The 24,006-nt window shown below is 33.8% G+C and overlaps 3 protein-coding genes across 10 annotated transcripts; all 3 read right to left on the bottom strand.

Moving 5' to 3' along the window:
- Nucleotides 1-4,537: 4,537 nt before the first annotated feature.
- Nucleotides 4,538-8,783, bottom strand: LOC103484763 (peroxidase 10). Of its 3 annotated transcripts, none has more exons than XM_051088736.1 (6): nt 8,557-8,783; nt 8,333-8,461; nt 5,880-6,006; nt 5,336-5,527; nt 5,094-5,256; nt 4,538-5,013 (listed from the first exon to the last, which is right to left on the bottom strand). In XM_051088736.1, the coding sequence occupies exons 2-6, from the start codon at nt 8,386-8,388 to the stop codon at nt 4,604-4,606; spliced, it is 948 nt and encodes a 315-aa protein (XP_050944693.1). In that variant the 5' UTR covers nt 8,389-8,461; nt 8,557-8,783; the 3' UTR covers nt 4,538-4,603. The 3 variants fall into 3 exon arrangements, with proteins under 3 accessions (XP_050944693.1, XP_050944692.1, XP_008440251.1); XM_051088735.1 differs by lacking the exons at nt 8,333-8,461; nt 8,557-8,783 and adding exons at nt 7,478-7,524; nt 7,613-7,819; XM_008442029.2 differs by lacking the exons at nt 8,333-8,461; nt 8,557-8,783 and having other exon boundaries at nt 5,880-7,638.
- Nucleotides 8,784-9,919: 1,136 nt separating this feature from the next.
- LOC103484760 (mitogen-activated protein kinase kinase kinase 5) lies at nt 9,920-15,968 on the bottom strand. 5 transcript variants are annotated; one of them, XR_007823118.1, is made up of 12 exons: nt 15,301-15,968; nt 14,054-14,866; nt 13,869-13,956; nt 13,000-13,062; nt 12,745-12,908; nt 12,451-12,526; nt 11,903-11,962; nt 11,621-11,746; nt 10,943-11,152; nt 10,760-10,860; nt 10,255-10,597; nt 9,920-10,140 (listed from the first exon to the last, which is right to left on the bottom strand). XR_007823118.1 is itself a non-coding variant. In XM_008442027.3 (12 exons), exons 1-12 carry the CDS (start codon nt 15,807-15,809, stop codon nt 10,446-10,448), a joined length of 2,316 nt encoding a protein of 771 aa, XP_008440249.1. In that variant the 5' UTR covers nt 15,810-15,966; the 3' UTR covers nt 9,920-10,445. The 5 variants fall into 5 exon arrangements, 3 of the variants coding, with proteins under 3 accessions (XP_008440249.1, XP_008440250.1, XP_008440248.1); XR_007823117.1 differs by having other exon boundaries at nt 10,255-10,641; nt 15,301-15,966; XM_008442027.3 differs by having other exon boundaries at nt 9,920-10,641; nt 14,054-14,582; nt 14,673-14,866; nt 15,301-15,966.
- Nucleotides 15,969-18,991: 3,023 nt separating this feature from the next.
- LOC103484759 (uncharacterized) lies at nt 18,992-24,006 on the bottom strand. Of its 2 annotated transcripts, none has more exons than XM_008442023.3 (10): nt 23,681-24,006; nt 23,431-23,507; nt 23,138-23,239; nt 22,695-22,740; nt 22,482-22,557; nt 21,575-21,923; nt 20,475-20,724; nt 20,066-20,308; nt 19,865-19,984; nt 18,992-19,675 (listed from the first exon to the last, which is right to left on the bottom strand). In XM_008442023.3, the coding sequence occupies exons 2-10, from the start codon at nt 23,500-23,502 to the stop codon at nt 19,227-19,229; spliced, it is 1,707 nt and encodes a 568-aa protein (XP_008440245.1). In that variant the 5' UTR covers nt 23,503-23,507; nt 23,681-24,006; the 3' UTR covers nt 18,992-19,226. The 2 variants fall into 2 exon arrangements, with proteins under 2 accessions (XP_008440245.1, XP_008440247.1); XM_008442025.3 differs by having other exon boundaries at nt 23,152-23,239.

The raw sequence follows: 24,006 nt of genomic DNA, 5'->3' as shown, positions 1-24,006 counted from the left end.
AGTCTGGTTAGTGATCTGTCATCAAAGCATTGGTTATTTGATCATAGAATATCATGTTTGGTGATAGAAGCTGTAAAAGTAGTTCTGCCTCTGTTCTTCATTACTGTTCTGATTATACATGACCAAAATAGACTGAAGGATAATGTTTGATTTTTTGATAATAATTTGATTTTAGAAAGGTTAAATCACTATTGTTATATTCATAATCACTCTTATAACATCTTTGTAATCATTTAACATCCTTTTTTCGTAGTGATTTTAATTACTGGTAAATCTCATTAAACACATGGATCATAGTATAATATTTAAAACCTTTTTAATGCGATTTTAAGATGAAGATTGTGACTGTACTGTTCTTGTTTTGATTGTAATTTGTTTTAGCAAATGGAAAAATTGGAGGGGAGCTTGACTGGAATTATCATAGGAACTGTCACTCAAACACAAAAAGTATGGAGGAGCTTCCAAGCTCTTGGAGACATTGCTTTTGCCTATTCATACTCGATTATCCTCATTGAAATTCAGGTACGAATCTCGGAAAAAATCGATGTCCTTTTCCTTTTTTCTTCTTTTTTCAATTTGATTGATGGAGGTATGTTATGTTTTGTGGAACAGGACACTCTAAAATCTCCACCTTCAGAGGCTAAGACAATGAAGAAGGCAACTCTAGTGAGTGTGTCGGTGACAACGCTTTTTTATATGTTGTGTGGCGCTGCTGGCTACGCACCATTCGGGGACATGGCACCGGGAAACCTACTCACTGGGTTCGGGTTCTATATATAAATATAATATTAAGATTTCATTTTGTGTATGCAAATGTAAAAGACAAATATTAAAGTTTCTAAATAATATTAATTTTATTGATTTGTTGGCCTGAGAAAAAATATTTATTTACACGGATCGACTGTCAATTTATAAAAAATGGAAAATAATGCAGCAATTAAATAAAAATAAATTTGTAAAAATGGATCCAAAAACAAGGCTTTAATGTCGTTTTTAAACTGACATTATTGGGGATCTATAATGTCGGTTATAAACCGACATTGTTGGCCTCTTTAATGTCGGTTTTAAACCGACATCAAAGCCCAACTGACATTAAAAGGCTTCAATAACACTATGAAAGATGTCGGTTGAAAACCGACATTAAAGGCCTTTAATGTCGGTTTAAAAGCGACATTAAAGATGCCTTTAATGTCGCTTTTAAACCGACATTAAAGCCCAACCGACATTAAAGGCCTTTAATAACGCTCGCAAAGATGTCGGTCGCCAAGTGACATTAAAGGCCTTTAATGTCGGTTTTAAACCGACATTAAAGGCCAGATTTCTTGTAGTGTGAATTTGTGGCTTAATAAATTATAAGTCAAATCAATAGAAGGAATAATAACATCATGCCTTACAACATAAGCATACTTAGTCAAATGTTGTTTAATTCATTGTTAAGGTGGGGTCTATGTCTAATTATCATTATTATTTTGTTATATTACAACTACCTCAAATTTAATTATTCACCAAAACTTTTAAACTAAATCAAAGAGTGTGTTAGGTATTATGTGAGAAACAAAACTATATTGTGCAGGGTTGTTCTCATAATTGTGTTAGGCCATTTATTTTTGTTAGGTTTAGGGTTTTAAAATGTTTGGTTGTGGTACTTTTACGTTGATCATCATAACCTAATTGGTTGGCTTATATTTAAGTTTAGATTTCCCTTTTCCTTTGGGAAAAAAAAAGGTTTAAATTTCAAGATTTTATAATTGAGAAATCTAAACGTGTTTGGGACTGAATTTTAAAATAAGTTATCACTTGGCCTTTACTGAGAATTTTTAAAATTTTGAAGAATTGATTAAGTTTTCAAATTAAATAATAAAGTCTTTTTTGGCTCCAGATGGCAGAATCACGTGTGTGTTTTACCTATTCAAAGAAAGGAGAAATTAACAAATATGTGTGTGGTTGTGTGTGTGTGTGTGTGAGAGAGAGAGAGAGAGAGAGAGAGACATAGAGGAGGGGAATTAAACAATGTACTTGGTGTGCAAGTTCATAATTACCTCCTCTTTGACCTGTTGAGAATTTCTAAGTTTGATCTTGCGATCCAAGTTGTGACACAAAATGCTGCTATCTCTATTAAATTTTAACATAAAACTAATTGAGAAATTAAAGTTAATATGGTGGCATGTTTTTCAATTTTAATACCATTTATTTTCAATAAATCTTATATAAGTTTAGTCTTTAATATTAATTTATAGTTAATAAAAAAAAAGTTATTATTTATTAAATTTTTTTGTTATATAAACATTATTATTTAACTACGATAATATATTTTTATTTTATTTTAAAATATAAGAACTAAGATTGAATCCGTGAGCCTAAGATTTGATAAATTTAATATTAAAAAGAGACAAAATTGTATTTTTAAACTATTTTTTTGTTTAATATTGGACTCTTTCACTTATTAAACTTTTTTAATATTTATCGATCTACATAAGCTTGAGTTTCAATGTTAAAAAGAGAGAAGAAATACATCATTTCTTGATGATGTGTTAGGCCATTATCCTTCACATGTTGAGTGTAGAGTGAGTTGCTTTGCATTTGAAAACGAATTAATAGAATGAATGATGAGTTTGAGTCAATAAAATCTTTTTACTCGATTATGTATAACTTTGATCACCAATACTTAGTGCTGGTATTTTACAAAAAAAAAAAAAGAAAATTAGACGTTTCTTAACGAGTAGTGCTTATAAGGTTTTTATTCAACTTAAAGAGCACACTTTCTCTTTTGTTGATAATCCCATGTTCTTTGGTGGAAATCGATTTGGGGTTCTTTCCCTCCCTTCTAAATCAAGATTTCTCAATGGAGATGTTTATATGGCATTCTTGACTATCTTGAAACGCGATGATACTTATCATCTTAGGAAAACTTAAATTACTCAAGATAAGTGGTTTTTGATTGAGTCAAGAAAATATCAAAGTATCATTACGAAGGAGTCTTAGATTTAGGAGGAGCCTAAGTTATCTTTCATTAAGTTAGGTTGTTCGTGTATCAACATACATGTATTGTTTTAACCGTAAATACAACATTGTAATTGATTAACTATTCATTGGTGAAACTACCTTTCTTTGGATACATTACCCTCAAAACGTAGGTGTTAAAGTATCAAAATAAATTACAAATAATTTTGTTTGTATTAGATAACGATTCTCTCAAACACCTAATATATATATATATATATTCCAATTATTTGAATAGAGAAAAGTAAAGTGATACCACTTGTTGTAAGTCTTAAGTTAGGAGTGAAAGTGACATGCTTATTCAAGTTGGTAAAATAGATACATCTTAATTACTAAATTGAGGGCTAAAATGGATATCTCTATAAAATTTTATGTTATCGTAATTATGTCATTGTCTTATATATCATTTATTGATATCAACATTTTGTCTAGACATTTTTTAAATTTGAGTTAATGATGACGAAAGCCTTTTAGGATAATGACATAAGCTCTTACAAATGCATGAACCAGACAATAAAGCATCATGACGTAGTATATATATATTCCTTTTTATTTTCTTCTTCTTTTTGTAAAAAATGATATGTATATCAAATGCTTCACACAACTTGGAATATTCCCTTTATATGTATATATAGAGAGAGAGAGAGAGACAAAAACACACAAGCTCCAAGTGCGTCTAAACTTTAGTATTTTGTATGTCTATTGGATGAACTAAAGTTTTAAAATTTTATTCTGACATTAAATTGTAAATTTAAAATAATCTCTCTTGTACATTATCATATTATTGATTTATTGTCCCTTAATAAACCTTTTCATACCGCTTACTTCTAATTATGAAAGATGTAGTTTAATTTATTTAATTTTTCACTACCCTTGTTAATACTTTCAAATGTCTAACTTTAAGTTATATATATATAATATTTCTAAATGATATTCATTAGTCAATTTCTATTGGTAAATAATTATAAAATAAGAAGTTAACAAAAATTATATACTATTCCAACATCTCCTTGTTGTTCTTGTTTGTCCTATTTGAATGTGGACAAAATTATATTTAGTTAATTTCGCATCTAGAAATGGAATTTTGGCATAGCATGCTTTGAGCAAAATAATCGCCTTTGACATTTAGTTTTGGTATATTCGTTTTGTTCCTGAAAATTACTTAAAATATTAACTTAATGCCCCCATAGTATTATTTTGAAAAGAACGTACATATATATTATTTATTTGAGTGAAATGTATTAAAGGGCTCATCTACGAGGATGAAATTGTCATTTTCCCAGGTTTCTTAGCATACCCTTCCAGAGATTACCTTTTGTTTGGCTTTAAAATCAAACAAGTTTCTTGCTTCAAAAACACTTTGATTTTGATTTTGACTTTCGTTTTCAAATGTAATCATAATTTGTTTGAATGGTTTGGTTCGTTGTAGAGAGAAGCTGAGCTTTTGGGCCGAGCACAGGCCCAAATTCAACTACTCCAGAAGAAAGAAAGTTGATGAGAAAGCAAAGCAACAGCAACAGCAAAAAAACATCAACAATAACACATGCCAACTGCCAATTTATTATCGTTCAAGTTGGTTTAATTTACAAAGTGATGTCATATTCTAGTTCACCATCCTGCAATTCTTCCTAATCTCCCCTTTTTGGCCTGTAAGGATCCCAGTATTGGCCAGCTTCACCATTGATGCTCCAAAATCCCTGTAAAACAGATATGGATACCTGCTGTAGTTCACCACCAAAGAAGCAGTTGTATTGTCTTTCATGAGAGCTTGGTCTGACTGCAGAAGTCCCAACTTGTTCACCAAGTTCCTATAATACACATTGTCGAACCGGTTGATCGTGTATGCATCTAAGGGGGCGAAATTGTTGTTGGAGTCATCTTGATTTGGACAGTTGTTCTCTAAATTCTGTCGCAGCATGACATCGAGTTCTGGATCGGGATTTCCAGCGCCGTCAAAGTTGAACAGCCTATGCTTGAACATCATACACCGAGCAAATCCGAAAGTGTGTCCCCCTGTAAGTTGGTTGTGCATGATGGTTAGAATAGATTTAAAGCGGAGAGGAAGTACAAAGATGAGGCATGAGAAAGGTGACCTGAGAGAGCAACAAGATCCTTCACATTGAGGCCTTTCGAAGTGAATTTCGCAATGATATTCTCCAATGGCTCCAGTGGTGATGGCAGCTGATTGGCTTCACTCTCGCTTGCTGTCGTGCCGTCTCGACGACCAAGTGGAATTTGCCAAAATGGTCCCCCAGCCTGAAAAGGAAAGATTCAGAAAGATACAAAAGCATGAGGTTGTTCGAAAGAGGTGTGTGAACTAAAAGATTTGGCTTACCAGGTAGACAGCTTCTCTAGCTGCTAGAGTTACTATATCAGTACATGAGACAACACATGGGCAGACTTTCTCTAAGACAGCCTTTATATTATCAATAACTTCATAGCCTCGAACTGAGTTCACATTCGGCAATGCATTTTTCTCCCCCTTAAATGTGTTAGTGTCGTCAAGCAACAATGATCCATCACAGCCCTACAACAGAAACAAAGAAAAGTTGATCGTCTGTTCTACCAAAACGATAGTTTTGATTTTCTTGTTAGGTTATTAATAATGTGTATATTTGGATTGACTTTCAAAATGTTTAAATGAACATTTATAAATATAAAAATGGTTAAAAAAATTTTATAAGTCAATCCAAAGTATCCTTTCATTTCAATAAACAAGATCATCCTCACCTCTGAGGATAAAAAAACAAAAGAAGATAAAAAAGAACAATTTTTCAAAAACAGACGTTAAATATATCTTTGAAAAGCAGATTTTTTTAAAACAATCCCACCGTCATCCACCTAATGTACTCAATATTATATATAGAAAAATTGATTACGTTGACAAAGCAGTCATGAAAATGAAGTCGTAAGAGAGAAGCAGCCATCCTAGTATCATTAGAAACTGCCATCCAGACGCCATATCTGACAATCCTTGTTAGATTGGGACAAGAGGCATCATAGAACCTATAATCAAGTTGTGAGGATACAAGGAGATGATTCAAGAAAAAGAAGCTTATAACCAAGAAAACAACATATTTGGAGGAGTTATCCTTCATGTCTTTAATAGCTTTAATTGAGAAAGCAGTAGAAAACTAGAAATGAATATTGCAAGTTTAGTATAACTATCAGTGTTGAAGGACACCTATTTATATACATAAAAAGAAAGTTAGGAGTTGTTAACAAGAGTGATAATGTTCAGCATGTTTAATAGGATTAGTGGCTCAACCACTCAAATTATCGTTTTTGGGTTGAGTTTGGTACGACTTCACTATTTTGTTAGAGCTAAGTGGTAATGTGATGCATATCACACTTTCATGGCTCAGCACTTCAACAAGAATATATATATATATATATATATATATATATATATAATATATATTGGCAAATAATTTACAATACTCCCAAGTTTGACTTCAATCCTCTCAGGTGAAGAGAAACCAGCACTCAAGGCTCATCATTCTTTATTTATTTCCAATAATAATGGGTTGCCATCACATGCCTTTCTATCAATATATCAACTTTATTTAACGGGGGAGGCAGAAGAATATGAATTGTTTCATTGAATATGTATAATAAAGAAGTAAAAGGAGTTCATGCCATGCAGAGAAAAGCTAAAGAAATAGCCGTCTATGAACCATTAACGCAATTTAATAACTAGGAATGTGGGAGTAGATACCTATTTGTGCACCGCACCTAATGACTTCATTAACAACTTTAGCGGAAAGTACTTATCCAACTTGGCTACTATCTTTGTTGCTGAATCAGACTCTACAAAGCAAACGATTGGAGATGTTTTTGCTTTTCTCCGAGCAATATAAACCACAGAAACCATAAATCCACATTTTTCATGCTATGACGTAAGGTTCAATATTCTAGATTTAATATAAAATTTAACAATACAACTCTTAATTGATTTAAGTAAATTGTATGCAGCTTTTAATCCTTACTTTTTAGTACATCATTCATGAAACTCTGTGTAATCTGATACATTTAGGCTTATTTGGATTAGTTTTCTAAGTGTTTTATGTACAAAAATAAGTGTTCTTAGACACTTAGGAAGCAGTCCAAACAGTGCATTAATCGCATATTGTAAATTTGTAAGCTAAATACTTCAAATTTAAGAGAAATCAAAGTTGCTAAGAAGAGGAAATTGAAGAAAGGCTCATTTTGTTGCTTAGGCCCCACCAAGCCCTTGGAACTTGGAAGTAGTAATGACATTATATTCCTCCTTCAAGAGACAAAAACTTCGTTTGTGTTACATATAGTACTGATATATTGCATACTTTACCCTTTTGCTTTTTTTTTTTATGAATTATTGTTTTGGTAGGCAAATTTCAAAAGTGCAGAGGCAAAATCAAAGATTTATGTTCTTCTAGAGTCAAGGCCATCATGCTTAATTGAATTATAACGAATAAAGAAAGGGTTTCTTTCTAACCTTTTGCTTTTAGACCGTAGCAGTTTGAAAGCAAACTCAGTTGAAATCTGCGCATTTAATTTGAATAACAATAATGACTGAAATAACCTAAATCCTAAATTAAACAATAATAAATAATTGGGTTTCGTGATTCACCGATGAGAAGTGCAAGAACGCCCTACTTATTGAATCGCCGGTCAGGTCGGGGATGTCTACGATTCCGTCATCGGTTGGATTGATTATGGCGTTCAACTCCAACGCCGGTTTCTCCGGTGCACAAATAACGTTACAAATTACTCTAACAACGATGTTCATTATGAGCGATGTTTTGAATTTATTTCAAGATTATATAGTGTATATCTCGGTAAAGAATTATCAACATTTTCAAAAATTGAGATAGAGCTCCATCATAAGATCAATAGATGCTGGATGCCCGCCCGCGCTACCCAAAAGCTATTTCGTAATGGAAAGAAGTCCATAACATAATATTATAGCGTTATGCAATGTCAGTAGAAATTTCATCAATACTATAGGATTTGGTCGTTAATTCTGTTATAAAAGTTAACTAAAAACATGTTAGATGAAAATGAAACCAATGATTGTTGATCATCCATTATTTATGTGATAACTAGTTAAGTTATACTTCAGTCTTCAAGTTTGAAGGTAACATCTCTAGAAGAATATAAAAGTTGAATAAAAAAACTTGAGGTTAACACAATTTCAAAAGTCACAAGATCATGGCACATCTAGCTCAGTAAACTTATTTCTAGCAGTAAAGAAAAACAAACAAGAAGAGTTTGGTATACAAGTTTTTTGATTTGTATAATAAAGCAAGGGTAAGGTGAATATATATTTTAAGAAAGGGAAGAAAAATACATGGAGAAGAGAGAGTGAGAGATGAACAAAGTTAAAATGACAGATTTGTTGACCATCTAACAATCACAGTCATCCCAACAGCAAAAGTAATCAAACCAGCTTTCCGAGCAATCATAACAGCAAGAACAACTGTTACAGAAAAACCAAAATATAACATCAATTAAAATACAATCCTGCAATTAAAACCAAACATTCAATTAAATTAGAACAGAAACATTAATTACCACTCATTCACAGCTTTATCTTGATCATCTTCAAGGTTCCTAGAAACTTGTATGGCCTGTGGAGCCTCCATATCTTCTTTCTCTGGTTCTTTATTTTCTGTCTTCGCCTATGATCTATGTGCGGAAATTAGAAATATTATAGTGTAGAATTAGGTTTGCAATGGAATGATGGAACTTTCACGTGCTACTCTATACAAAACCACTCTCTTTTGGGCCAATTGAGTTGAAAAATGGATATTGCTAAAATTCAAAAAGGAACAAAACCCAAAAACGCAACTTTGCATTGTATGATTCGTTGGACAATAACGAGTACACCACATCGTAGCTCGACTTTCAAGAATTCAAAGAAGAAAACGTTCAACTTCACTTCTTTTTTGCCACTGACTTTTAGATTTTTGAGTAACATGGACCGGTGTTGGTCGCAAACATCAATCTGATATTATGATAAACATATATTTTGTACCATAAGCATTATTTTGTAGTCTTCTAACATCAACATTATCTTAAAAATTTTCATTTGTTACTGAATTTATTATTTGTTATGGTATAGTTTTCATTCTTTCAAACTTCTCATATTTTACTTTCAAACTTCTCGTATTTTACATTCAAACACTTACTATCATAATTTAAATTAAAATAATCTACATATGAGACACAAACTATTATACCTCAACAATAATAGTCAACTTCTTATCACACTCTTTACCTAATTATCAACAAGAAAAAAATGAGAAAAGAAAATAAGAGAGAGAAAAGAGGCAGCGAATCTTTCTTTTAAAATTTATTTTAAGTCTTAATTACTTTATAATAAAAATAGTCATATTATTTGGTTAAACATTTGGGAACTTCATTTTTAATTTTCATATGTATTGACTAATTTGACACCAATTCAAAACTATAAAGACTAAAAAGTGCAATTTAGCAATTTTTTTTTTTTTATAGATATTTAATATTTCAATTCTGATAAGTGGATGTAAATTTGTATACTAATACTTGGATTCCTTCCATAAAATGACAAACCCTTTTATAGATAGCTATCCACTTTTGGTTATTTACACTTATTCCCGTAAACAATGATTGTTATTCCTTTGTAAGTAGATTTTGTAAATGCAAAATCATAAACTATCCTTATAAATTGGATACCGAACACGAATACACAGATTAATGTGATTTAGAATCTAAATCTACATTAAACTCATATAAAACCTTCTACCAAATGGATAAAGATAAACATGACACATGAGAGAATAGAAGATTGAAATGGGATTTAAATGTAGTTTTAAATGGTGCCATCAATCGATCTTTAGCAACATCTTTTTATCGCAAGTTTTTTTGGAATGAAGATCGAAAACTTGTACAGAAGTGGGAAAAAAATGATCACAAGGTATGTATATATTTTTTAAGAATGAAGCTAAGAAAAATTCCATGGAACAGCTGTTGGACCATATGATTCCATTATCATACCCCTCCTCTAATATCTACAAATTCAGTTTGAAGTTGTACCATATGGAACACAATGGAAGTGGTGATTTTTCCCACGCCAACACCAAAGAATGATCAGTGGATGTCGCCATTACTGAAGCTCTAAAATGGAAAAAACAGCATACAAAATTGTTTCTCAACTGGGTATGGAGAAGATTTCCAGTCCAGAAGCTCTTTCGATTCAAAATAAAATATCAAAAGGAGACAAAAACCTACATGAGTAAGTGGCAATCTATGCCGGAATCTCACCCACTAGATGCAGCATCTGAATCTGGCTTCTCCTTATGAAGCTGATTTTTCCCCCGATATTTTACCACCCCTGCTAAACGCTCGTCGACTGGAGATACGAGCAAAGCTGAGGGCAAGCCTGGCCTCGAGCACTTTCCTTGCCTCCCATCTATGGTTTATCATATTAATGCATGGTTCTTCTTATTGGTTTGATTTACAACATCAGCTGCGTTTATAGGGGAACCGAGATGATGCGCATTGGGAACTGAGCGCAGAGGAGACAGTATTGGAAGAGCTTCAAGGGTAGAACGGGGGGAATAGCGAGACATTACTGTTAAGTCAGAGGTTTCATGATGAGATAGTGGGCCAATCACACTGGGAAAGAACAAAACGATAATTCATGAAACTAGAGTCGAGCAAAGAATTAAAATGAATGCATTCATGGTCCAATTACAAATGAGAACTGAAGAGTAAGAGAAAAAGTAACTCTTACCTCTCGGCCGCTAACTTTCCCTTGGAATTTTGTGGGCTTGGAAGCATGGAAGATTGATCGGATTTACTTGAATATTGTTTACTTGGGCTATAACATTTATCCTGACATCATAAACCTCATAGTCACGAAAAACGACGAGCTAAGTAGGGTGGAAGGAGGATACAGCATCTATTTTATGTTTACCATCAAACTTGCTCCAGCAACAACCTGAGAGCAAGATGAAGCATCTGGATACTGCAAGTTTTTCATGAACGGATGTTCAAGCAGCATGGCAGCGGTCGGCCTCTCTGCAGGATTTCTTTGAAAGCAACATTTTAAGAAATCTCTTGCTTCGTATGACAATGATTCCGGCATTGGTGGAGTATCTTTCATGACTTTAAACATAGCTGCAGCCTGTATTAACATATGGACTTGTAACCACCAACCAAACAGTAAAATCTACTAGACTCATGAAAAAATAGCTACCAGTTATGAGTTCAACATGCAAATGAATTGCTCTGTTATGCCACCAATGTCTTTTGTACGCTATGACAACAGTTACAGGATAGACGTGCACTTCCTAATGTTACACATATACCTTCTCTAGGTGTGAGGACAGAGGAATGAGATAAGGTACTATGCTATAAGTACCAAATAAAATTTAGGATTTCAAAACAAGTATCATTATTCAAATTCTCAAGTCCCATCCTGTACTGCAAGTTTGCAACTAAGCAACCAACATATCTAGGTGCCTTGGTGGTGCAGATATAGGTCTTCTTCTACCTCTCAACTTTTCACCAAATGGCATATGAGTGGAAAAAAATTAAAATTCTATCGGGATTGATGCAGCTACATGTACATGCCCAGTTATCCAACACTTACCCCTTCATACTCACTCCAAGGTGGTTTGCCAGTGAACATTTCTATAATAGTGCAACCAAGGCTCCAAATATCAACTGCTAGGGCTAGATCAGGGCTGTTATCTTTCTGCATCACAGACAGGAGGAGCTGCAGGAAAAAGACAAATTTCAATCACAACCCTCATCACGAAAAAGTCAATCCAACTAAATAAAGACATATAATCAACCTAACATGTCAAGTGATCGCTGTCAATAAGAGAAACCATAAGCCATGAACCCATCTAATTTAGGAGCAAAAAGATACCTCAGGAGCCATCCAATATGGACTTCCCTTTAAAGAGAGATCGGCAACTTGTCCTGTAAGCTGCAGATATATATATATATCAGCATCATTCATGTCTAGTTTAGAAAGACAAAGAAAAGTTTCATCTCCTAGAGCAATTCAACCTGACAGCAAAGGAAAACTCACACTAATGCTATCAATCATGCAGAAGCCAATGAGCAAGTATCATGTAAACGAAACATGACTCTTTTTCTCCAAACTTCAGAGTTTAGACTGTGACTGATACTAACGTTGAGAGTGCCTATACACTAACATTACACAAATTGAAAGACCTATTTACCTAAAGTGAACAGAATGTAACAAATAAAGTTTTTTTCCTCCACTGTTGTCAACATCTAGAATTAAGGCCCCAAATAAACAGAAAAAAAAAAATCCATGAAAAGTAAAATACAACAAATCTATAAAGATTAGTGTCATTAATGTGTTAAAATGTATGGATATACTTCGAAAAGAACACAAAAAGAAAAGTGAAATAGTTGAACGTCCTTGGCACACAGAGTCAAACTTACGTGTTTAGCCATTCCAAAGTCAGCAAGCTTGACAACCCCACAAGAATCTACCAGCAAATTAGCACCTTTAATGTCCCTGTATCAATGAAAAATGAAGTCTCCAAATAGATAATAATCATATGAAGTAAAAACATAGAATAAGATTACAGATTGTTGTTTGGGTTATTTCTTCCAAGATTCTAGAATTTAAATAGTCAAGTATTTCTTTCTTATTATCAATAGAGTTATGGTCATCTTGATTTTACATGTCAACCTTAAAACTTTATCAATCACGTCAATACATATATTACCTACCTGTGTATTGTCTTTGTGCTGTGCAAGTAGGCCAACCCTGAGAGGATGTGTCGAGTAAAATTTCGAACAACAGATTCTGTCATAGCTCCGCAATGTTCACGAACATATTTATTAATTGAACCAGGATGAACATACTCCAGGTATATATATAATCGATCGTCAATCTACGGTCACCAGAGTAATAATTATATTTAGTTAAAAGATTATAAAAGCGAACAACTTTAAAATGTCGTAACGTACACAATCGGTACTTACAATATCACTACCATAGTATTGAACAATATTTGGATGCTTTAGCTGGCTCAGAAGTTTGATCTCCTGTGACAGTTAGAAGAAGAGAGGCAACACTAAAAAACATCAAATTTCATCCTACCGTCAAAGGACAAATTTCGATTTATGGCATTTTAAAATAGCAGAACATTAACTCCATTTGGATGATGAATGTTGATGTGGCAGCATTTAAGGATAACATGAGCCAATTAAATTCTGCCTTGATAAAAAAATAAAGCATAAATTACCGAATTTTTTTTATCATTTTAAGTAATAGGTTTTAGCTAGTAAGTTGTCACTCTAACAGATAAGCAGAACTTAAATTTTTCAAAAGAGACTCATGATTAGATAATGTCAAATAATACAAAGAAAAAATTAACAAAACATACACCCATATCCTGGTGAGGTTAATCCATTAAGTTTTCTATTTAGCAGTAAATCTTGTGGGAGGGATAATTTCTAAGGCACTACTAGTAAACAAAAATATAGAATCATACAACATTGGTACTACTAGATTCATTCAACTGTTAATCCCACCACATGTATCACTGGCACCGAAAAAACAAAGTATAATAAATCATTGGAAATCTTTGAATTAAATTTTTTATCTCAATTATCACTAAGCTAAACAAATAAATCAAGCATCTAAAAAAATTAGTTTTGTTACTGTGCTCTAAACATGTTTACCAGCTTAAACAAAAATTTGTTAGCCAAAAGTTAATTGAAAGGACGCCCTTCGATCATGTCAGATAGAGCTTCCAAACGCAAAGGTACGTGAAGGAAAAAAACCAAAAAAAGAATGGAACTGAGCACATTACACAGTTTACCAAACCTCAAATAAACTATGAAATTACCTGCTCTAATTGCTTTATAGATTCAGCTGACTTTGGATCGTCGTGAAATAGTTCAACTTCCTTCATTGCACATAAAGCACCATTTTCTCTTTGAGGAGTTAAAAGGAAGGAAAAAAAAGGAAAAAGAAAGTCAGTCCACATAAGCCAATGCCAACAACAGATGATGCCAGTGAAACTAATATTACCTGTTGCTAGCAACATATACACTTCCAAATGTGCCCCGACCAATAAGCTTTCCTTTCTGCCATTGATTTTTCATTGAGATTGACTCACTCTTAATGTTAGCTTGTGAAATTGGGGTTGATGGTGATGCCATTGGGGTTGACGGTAGAGCCATCGAGCATGATGCTGAAGGTATTGAAATTGATGGTGAAGACACAGGGGGTGATGATAGAGTGACGGAGGTTGGTGCTGAAGCCATTGTTGGGATTGACGCTGAAGGCATTGGCACTCCAGGAGGAAGAGGCAAAGGGTGGACACTGACATGACCAGAACCCTCGCGGCGCACAGCATGTGTTTCATGGGAAATCTTGGCGTGCAATGGAGATGTAGGTCCTGTTGGACTTCTGGGATCTCGGTGGGGACTTTTACCTCTTGGGCTATGCATGGGAGAACTCTCAGTACTAAGAGTAGAGCAATCAAAGAATGCGGGAGGAATCCCCCGCATCATTGCCGAGGATGGCAGCTCAGGTGCAGACCAGACGTGATTTCCAACTGGAGCCACACAAGGGAAATTTGGCAGCTCAGGTGCAGACCAACCTTGATTTCCTACTGGAGCCATATAATGGAAATTTGAAACGTTACCAGAAGTATTTCTTTGAGGACTAAGTGTAGGACTTGTATAAGGACTAGTAGGGGCACTCCTACTAGGAACATCAATCCAAAAACCATTCCGAGAACTTTCAGGATATCGCCTTGCATCTTGATTCGCCCTACCTGACGATCTTGCTTCAATCTGACCTTCTTTCTTATGCTTTTCCCCCCCAGAATCAGATATACTGGTTTTGTCAAATAAAGAGCAAGTGTTGGTCATAAAAACAAAAATAAAGTAATGAAAGAAACGCAGAACACCATACAATATCAACATTGTCCAAACAACAAAGCTTATCAATAACACCACACCGTACCACACCCTCAACAAAAGATAACGAGACAAGAAGTATATAACTAATTAAAACGATCACTTCTACCACTTTTACAAACTTTTTTTTTTTTTAAAGAAAATTCCCTTAACTGTTTAAAACATCAAATTCACTAATAAGCAAGAGAGCACAAGCGAGAGACAAAACATAGTGGTTAAGAATCTAAAAAAAGGTCTAAACATCCCATCAAAGTTGTCTTCAACATAAACACAGAGATATCAAAGTCATAGCGACATTTAATTGACATTAGGAGTAGAAAGTAAGAAGCATATTCCTTCCAACCAGGCTACCTTTTAATGGAAGCGTTAGGGGAGATTCCACCCACAATCTTCTGAGGGGGTGCAGTTCTATCTCTATCTACATCACGTTCATCCCCGGCGCGTCCACGCAAACCTTTGGGCGATGGAAGAGGGCAGTCCCCCTCTCCCCCAGCAGAATTGGAAGTGGAGATCCTTTCACGACGCTGAAATAAGGGAGAAACCTCTGGGAGTGGCAAGGGCACAGCAGGGTGATCAGAGGTACTGGGTGATCGCGACAAGGAGACAGGGTCAGGCGTAGTATCAGACCATTTAGCCAAAGAAGTATCGACGTGTTCACGTCCACTTAAGTTACGAAGCTTCCTATGGCGGGAATACCTAGAGCCGCCAAAACGCCAAACAATTCCACGATAATTATGATCGTCAGAACCTCTGCCAGTAGATCTTCGGGTAGGAGAATCACCACCACCACCACCAGTAGTAGTACCCGGTATCCTCACCATTGAAGAAGGGGTAAAGGAGATATTACGCAACCAACGCATGGTGAACAATCAATCATTGTAAAGCTAAAAGTATCATGGAATTGAAATGGAAGGAAGAAGAAGAAGAAGAAGAAAAAACAAAGAGAAAGAGAGAGTGATTGTAAAGAAGAAAAAAGAAGAACGCGGTTTGAAACCTCCCACCATACCAAACGGAAGGGATGTCAGCATTTGAGAGGTTAATAATTAAAAAAAAAAAAAAAAAAAAATACCCTTTTGTTTTGTTTTGTTTTGTTTTGTTTTGTTTTGTTTTGTTTTGTGTAACAAATAAAAAGTCAAAAACTCCTTAACACAAATTTTAACATAAATGTTGGTAACAATTTTTGTCTATTCTGTTTACGTTTTTCTTTATCCATAAACCAAATTTACATTTTAATCTCTCTGTACCATTTTCTTTATAAAGGCTGTCGGTCAATGTCAACCGTCAACATCTTTCAAGCCAACTTCAATCATCTTCATAACAACAATTTAACAACTTCTTTTCTTTTTTTATTTCAACTTTTTTTTTTCTTATTCAATTATTCATGATAAGATTATATACAATTTACACCATGCTATCCAAATTTTGTGATTCTACTCTAAGTTTTCTTCTTATCATTTGGATAAAATTAAAACTTACTTTCATATATAGTCTTTATGGTTTAAATTCTCTCAAACAGTATATTACCCTACTTTATCCATTATTCAGTAATAATTTCTAATTATAAACCTAAATTTTGACTTAATCCAAATCACGGCATCAATTTTTCAATTTTTTTTATAAATTATTATTATATTACAAAAATAATAATTATACATTTTTTTAACATAAAACATGTTCATTAATAAATTAATAATAATTTGTTATACTCTTGTTTTTTTTTTTTTTTTTTAAGAATAATAGTAATTTGTTGTTAGCAAATATTCAGTGATTATGTTAGTGAACTTACACAACACATGAATTAAAATTTGATTTTTGAATTCAGCTACCAGACTATATCCAAATAATGAAATACAAATCTATTTTTAAATTTTCTACCAAACAAGGGATTCCATATTTTTTTAATATTTTATTCTAAAAATTTTATAAATATTCAATTTAGTTGTTACCATAATTCTTTGAAAAATATATTTGATGAATATCGATTTTCAAATCTATAAATAAAAGAAAAGAGACTTAAATCTTTTAACAACGTAGGTTAAGGATAAATTCCCTTGGACTGTTTTAGAAAGTTTTGAACAGTAAGATAAATATAATTAATAATAATAATAAAAAAAAATTACTTAGGTATGATGGATCAAATAAGAAAATGGTATTATATCAAAGCTTTAGTACATAAATACCTTAATTCTAATGAGGGTGAATTGAAGACAACCATTTCACTAGAAGTAATTGGAATCAAAATTAAGTTGGTTGACCCAAAATTATAGTGGACTTTGCCGGCACATGCATGATTGTTTTTTAATGTTCTAAAGTCAACTTAATTAAGATTTAACAAATAAAAAAAAACACTTTAATTTATAATTTATTTCTTCTCTAATCCAATACAATTGGTACTTTGAATATAATTAATGTCATACATTGATAGATATGTCAAGTAAACCATCTAACCTATGATTCTTGTAACTTAAAAAACACAAATATATTAGAAGGTTTCGGAAACCCGATACCTTTATTATTATTGTGTACATAACGATAAATATTGAGGATTTCTTTTTATATTAATTGTAATAAAACAGTCTTAATCAATTACGTGTTATAAAATTCAATATATCTATCTTATTGGTGTGTAAAAAAATATGGATATTTATTCAACTATAAGGAGTTGACAATTGACCAAATAAATCATCCTCAAGATTTTTTTTTTTTTTGTCACGTTTAAAATTGCTTCAGAACACATATTTCATTATTCAAAATCAATTCAAATGTTTTGTTTTTGCATGTTTAAATGAATTTTTAATAGATTTTGTAGGAATAAAAGAAAATTTTCTGAAAATTTTCAAAGTAAGAAAAATGATTAAAATTGAATTTTTATATTATATAATGTATAAAGCCAAATTATTTCGGCAGATTTATGGGATCGGGTAGGGTTTAGAGTCAACGGTCAGCTTGAAATGGAAATAGAGAATTATCCAATTGGAAGAAATGAGGGCCGTCCTCCACGTGGCTACCAACTCACTGCTGTTTCCTTAATATATTATTGTTATTATTTATAATTTTTATTAAACTTGAGGATTTTGTTTAAAAAGATTATAGTTTAACCTTTAATTTAATAAGAAATTGAAGGTTAGATTGTCATTATTTTGTAGGAACCACATAAATCACAAAGTAGCAGTCAAAAATTACTGTTTTGTTAACATGAAGAAGAATAGAGACTAGAAGATGGGGGTCAGAATCAAAAGGAAGCAGAAAAAGTCCAAGTCCACGTTCGTCCAATCACATTGACAAACATAATTTTAAACTTGTCAATAGAATTATTTTTTTGGAGGAATTTTCAAACTTAATTGATGGTCGTTACAAAACATAGCTGTAATGATTATCATCTAAGATTTAGATTTCATGAGATTTCATGTTACATACTCGAAGGAGGAACGAAGACATGTCTTCGAATCAATATTTAGTTTGAACAGCTCTAGTCTTTCTGTCTATATCCTTTCATTTAATTTTATTTTCATTTTTATCATTATATTTAGTTTTATTACTTATAAACTAAAATTAAAATTCGAACTTGAAAATTGGCCGTTTCTTCCCAATTTTTTAATTATAGGTTTTTCTTTGACTCATAGTGAAATTTTAGTTTTTTAAAATTACTATTTGTAGTTTTCAAGTTTTTATGATATGCTGATGTTTATAAACTTAATTTTCAATTAATTTTCAAAAATAGAAAACTATGAAGACATGTATATCCATTAAAAAGGAGAAAAATAAAAAAAAAATGTTTTCAAATACGTTTGTTTTAACAATTAATCAGAGGTCAAAACCTAGGTGTTCAAATGGAGTGGTTGAATTGGGCCTATCATACTTATCCCTAATTTATTAAACAAACTTCGTTGGAACATACTATTTTAAAAAATGGAAAAAACAATACTGCATCCAGCATATGGCGTACAAGAAAACATTTAATTTTATGTTTCTGTCTACATCTTTAAACATTGCTAGACAAATAAACAACAAACTCACCACACCATTTTAAAAGACAGCAATATCAAAGGAAGACGCAACTATACTATTATTCGTATTCCAACAAAACTGCAGGCAGCTTGACAGTTGACTTGACTTTTCTTGATGCCCTCATCCAAATCCCTAGCCACAAGAATGAGAACAATCACATTAAAAACCCATATTCTCATGTTCATTTCATCATTCTGAGTTAATCAAACACACGACTTTTTAAAGTGATTCTCATAAGTTTCTACATTTTCAATTTTATAAGTTATACTTCAATCAGAATCTGATGAAGTTAGCGAATGTGGATTTAGCGCCAAAACCATTTTTGAAAGTGATTCTCCCATGTCTTCTAGTTCCTCTCTTCCAAACCCCCAACTCCTAAGTAATGGGGTTGCAGATGATCCTTGTACCGTTCCATGTCTAAGAAGATTTGTTAGTCTTCTCTCTATAAATGGTAGTACAGCATTGCTAGAACGTAGCCGAGCTGCCATGGGGATGGAATACACGTCAAGGGATCCCCTTGATGAAACACCTGAGATTGGAGTAGCCAACAATTGACCATGTTGGCCAACTAGGTTTCCAAAGATTGAAGGAAAAGACAATGGTACAGGCAGAGGACATTGAGCTGCTGATAGATGGCAGAGCATTGGTCTTACTGTTTCACCTTCGTAAGCAGCGCTAATTTGATCCTTTAATTCGGAGACTGAAGCCCGGTCCCCTCCTGAAGAGGACAAAAACGAGTAAGAACAGTAACACGTCAACATTTTAGGTCCATTACATTGAGATGTATAACATATTTTCCGTATTTTCCTTCTAAACAAGATAATTTTGACGGCATCTTCTATTGCAGAACGAGTATCTTAACTAAATGTTATAGGAATACCAGGAGATAACTTAATGTAATACATACCTGATTCAAACACTCCATGCACAGTCATGGACTCCAATGCCAACAAATCTTCTGCATCTTCTTTTACCTCTGGTGTCAACGGTTGCAAACTTCCCAACAAAGATTGACCCAAATGTTTCTCTGTAGTACAGATTGCAGAAACCTATGACCAATTATGAAAGGCTCTTTTCTGCGAGTAGAAAGCAATGGAAGAGTACATACCCAAGAGAGTGGGCGCTGGCATTGCAACATCCAAAATGGCCACCATGTTTTGCCTACCTTGCCCAGCTAACATACGTACCATGTCATTGACATGAAGTGCACCAGAAACATAACATGAATCTGTGGTTGGCCCCTGGGCTTCCATTCGAAAAGGAAGACCAATGGAGTGTAAAGCAGCAGCATATACAGCACTACAGTGATAAGGTTTCTGGTCATCAATGCAGAGATGGGTGGCAGCTTTGCCTTGATAAAGGTAAAGATGATTATTAATATTATATCGGAGAATAATGAGGGAAAAAGGTCTGAGTGCAGAATGTTCAAATATTTAAAAGTCGGATGATCAAGATTGTAGCATCTATTAGACAGAGAATGATAAGCAAGAAAATTTTGCAGCCACAGTGGCACATACTTCTGCTCAAACTTGGCAAACCAACTGGCACATAGAGCTGACAGAAAGATGATAATCTCGCAAATGAAATTGCATCGTGGAGATCTCTAGAAACTATCTGCCTCTTATTTTCACGAAGCACGTTAGAACTAGGACTTCGAACACTATAAAGTAAAACTGGGGTGTTTGAATATTCATCTGCAACGCTCTCAAGAAAATCCCCAGCTACTGCTGAAAATCCTCCCGAGTCTTCAACTATGAACTGAAAGCCCTATAAGCATCAATAAAAGGCCATTATAAACAAGGAATATAAGTACCACCATCCTAGCACAAAATTGTGTATTAAAGGTCCCATCATATGGGGGTGTAAATAATTCCACTATAATAGACCTAGTGACATATAAAAATGAAGTATCAATGTTTAATATACGATCACAATACTAACAGACATAGTAGAGCAGTATAATTTGTAAGAGTCAGTTCAATTCTAGGTCAAAGAAAGAGAACTTGTCAATTCAAATCCCACCCTTGAACACCATAGAAAAAGAGAAAATAAAGTCAAAGTTCAATTCTAGGTCAAAGAAAGAGTACTTGTCGATTTAAATCCCACCCTTGAACACCATAGAAAAAGAGAAAATAAAGATGAAGATAAAAGCGAAGTAGAAAACATGATTTTCCCAATGGCAATGGCTTCCTCAATAGATATGTCCATTCCTTTCATTAATAAGGGGGTAAATATATATATATAATGTCCATTACATTGCTAAGAACAATATCGCAAGGAAAAAGTACCTAGAGTATATATGCATAGTTTTAAACATTCAAATTCATCCTAAACAGTGTCCTAAAAATTCTAGGAGATTCCACAACTTGATCATACAACAATCCACAGGGATGAATAATTTGCACATAATGTAATTACAGAGAGAAAAGAAAGGATTACATTCCATTGAGGTGATAAAAAATTCAAAATTTTCAAAAAAACAAAGGGATGGTGCATAAATGCATGAGAACAGTTACCAGCGAGGGGGAAAGGAAAGTTTGGGGCTGGGGAATCAGAAGAAGAAAATAAAGTAACCATTTGGTACATTTCAATTAAAATTATTTCTAGTAACACATACTTGGATATGGTCACATTCCTCCACAAAAAAACGAAGCCTTTCATCAATATCTTCACCTTGCAAACTCCAAGAGAAAGACTCTTTTCCAATTCCATAATTGTCGAACTCCTGAGCATCCACCCACGATCCAGCTAATTGATATAAACTTTGAGGGTGATAGTGAACCTTAGAGAAGTCCGTCCAAAAGGTGACATCATTTTCTAGACATTTAACAATATCTTTATCCTCAATTTCTCCTCGACTACTATTTTCACCATCCACCAAGTTCTCTTGCTCTTCTTCAGATAAACTTTGCAAGAATAAGTTTTTCTTACGTGGTTCAGTATGATGAGTGGCAACACTACCACGCCTGCAGAAAGAAAATACACATTCAATTTCTTCAAGCACCATAAATTTATTTCCAGATTACACTACAAAATTAGAAGTCATTGAAGCTTTCAAATACATAAAGTTTACAAACCAGATGGTGCATTACTGGATCGAAGAAACAAAATTTCGACCTAGATCAATGCTATGCTGAACTAGAAAGTTAAAAACTGAGTGCAAACACTAAATTAGGAAATTTCACAGGGTTTTGGAGTTATTGGCTCATCAGACTGCAACTGTAAATATCAAGAAAGTCAGTTCATATTGTACAAAGCCCTTAAACATCAGAACTTTATGTCTTACATTAGTATACATCTATGGACACGCTGATATAAGCAAAAGAGTAATGTAAACCATCTATCCAGGAGCTTCTACAGTTAGCCAGAGAAAGCAATTGGGATCAAGCTCCTACTCCAACTTTTAGATGTAGAGTTGAACAAATGGGAATTCATAAATAATATAGGCATGTATATTAATGTTCTGGTGGGTGTCTCTAAATATGAGGGGCGGAAATTTCATTCTTCAATAATGAAAATCTCACCATGTGACAATATCAGATGGTGTATCCACGTCATCATTATATAGAGTGCCACGTGCACTTACAGATCCTAAGCCTCCTGCATATTATAACTCAATCAGAGGGATGGGTTGCGACTCAAAATTGTATTAGCATCATACAACTTATTTAATATCTAGGAAACATAAAATTACTTTATGATAAGCTTGCTCCCATGTATTGTTTACAGAAAGATACCTTTAAAGCCAACTGAAACTAGGCGTGGAGTATATGTAAGTACACCCTGCAAAATATTTAGAGGAGAAAAATGAAACAGATGGACAAATTACAGAAAATCAGCTCATTTAGTGAAGAAAGTTAATTTAGCTAAAAAAGAAAACCTAGCACAAATATGCTACAACTTAGGGGTGGTACAGTTGGTTAGGAAAATACTATCATCAATTTAAAGAATTAAGAAGCAAGCATCAATTTTTAAAGACAATATAAACTCAACACGACGTACTTTGCCAAAATGAAGCTTTTAACCAATGCATGAAATAAGATATTCAGTTACATTAACTAAAAGAAGAGGTTTAAACATTAAATGTTAAATCTTCCGTCAGTGAGTTTACAACAATGTGCGGCTTGAAGTGACAACTCTATAACTTTCTTCATTGACAACATAATGTAAAATAATCCACCTGTTGAGTCTCACCAGAACGGTAGAGTACGTCCATATTAAGATGTTGATTCTTAAACACAGCATCTCCAAGAGGGTCCGCAGCCAAGCCAATCAACTCATCCTTCCATCAAGATCAACGAAAAGAAAATAAATACGAATTTCAAAATCCCAATGGTTAGAGTCCAATCAATCGTACAACTAATGTAAATTGAAGAAGAAGATTTACTCGGTGCTAAATTACCAGTTTCAATCCCACCAATGCGCACGATACACAAAGTGGAAGAGAAAATGGTAATACGGGGAGGGCTCTACCTGAAAGTTCCAGAAATGAGAACCAACGAAGTTCGCAAATTCTCCAACTTGAACAGTCACGAGTTCCCTCATAGTTCCTGCCACAAAGAAATTGAATCAGAGAACTGGGTGAAAAACTCCATGTCTTAGGAACATTAAGTGAAGGTACTGGAGTATGTAAGAATGCCACTATTTTATAACGGAGTATTCAAGACTGATATAAGTATAAATACACGTTGAGGAAAAAGAAACGGAGCTGAAGTTCTCTCACCTGCGAGCTCGGAGTGATTTTCACACCAATTTCGCGTCAACTTTAAGATGGTAATAGAAGAGAAGATAACGGCTGGAGAAGAAGTAGAGCAAGCGATAAGCGATGGCGGGTACTTGGGAACAGGGAGTTGCTAGAATTAGGGCAAAAAGAATAATTTTAACACAGAAGCTTCCGTGCTTGAAGGAAAGTATCAGCCCTTCGCTGCCGTCGTTAGGTATTAGCCGGCACCGTCGCCGCCGCAAGGTTTCAGCGTTAATAGAGACAGAGAACACCCGTGCGTGCTCGATGCAGTGACCAGAGAGAAGGAAGTGGAAATTAGGGATTTA

Source organism: Cucumis melo, chromosome 8, assembly GCF_025177605.1.
Source record: "Cucumis melo cultivar AY chromosome 8, USDA_Cmelo_AY_1.0, whole genome shotgun sequence".
Classification (NCBI taxonomy): Eukaryota; Viridiplantae; Streptophyta; class Magnoliopsida; order Cucurbitales; family Cucurbitaceae; genus Cucumis; species Cucumis melo.
Note: the sequence above shows the minus strand (reverse complement) of the source record. Positions and strands in the feature narration are given on the sequence as shown.

Bases quoted from the DNA above. Each gene is read 5' to 3' on its own strand.
- LOC103484763 (XM_051088735.1), bottom strand. From the start codon at position 7,771: ATGAACATCGTTGTTAGAGTAATTTGTAACGTTATTTGTGCACCGGAG. The intron at 5,528-5,879 runs GTAATCAATTTT...TTTCTGTTGTAG, and splicing joins TTCATGACTGCTTTGTCAAC to GGCTGTGATGGATCATTGTT. The intron at 5,257-5,335 runs GTAAGCCAAATC...TTTCCTTTTCAG, and splicing joins CTAGAGAAGCTGTCTACCTG to GCTGGGGGACCATTTTGGCA.
- LOC103484760 (XM_008442026.3), bottom strand. From the start codon at position 15,809: ATGCGTTGGTTGCGTAATATCTCCTTTACCCCTTCTTCAATGGTGAGG. The intron at 13,957-14,053 runs GTAATATTAGTT...AACTCCTCAAAG, and splicing joins GTATATGTTGCTAGCAACAG to AGAAAATGGTGCTTTATGTG. The intron at 10,861-10,942 runs GTAAACATAAAA...TTATGATGTCAG, and splicing joins TTGCTGGAGCAAGTTTGATG to GATAAATGTTATAGCCCAAG.
- LOC103484759 (XM_008442023.3), bottom strand. From the start codon at position 23,502: ATGAGGGAACTCGTGACTGTTCAAGTTGGAGAATTTGCGAACTTCGTT. The intron at 23,240-23,430 runs GTAGAGCCCTCC...TCTTGATGGAAG, and splicing joins CTCATTTCTGGAACTTTCAG to GATGAGTTGATTGGCTTGGC. The intron at 21,924-22,481 runs GTGAGATTTTCA...TTCTTTCTGCAG, and splicing joins CCATCTGATATTGTCACATG to GCGTGGTAGTGTTGCCACTC.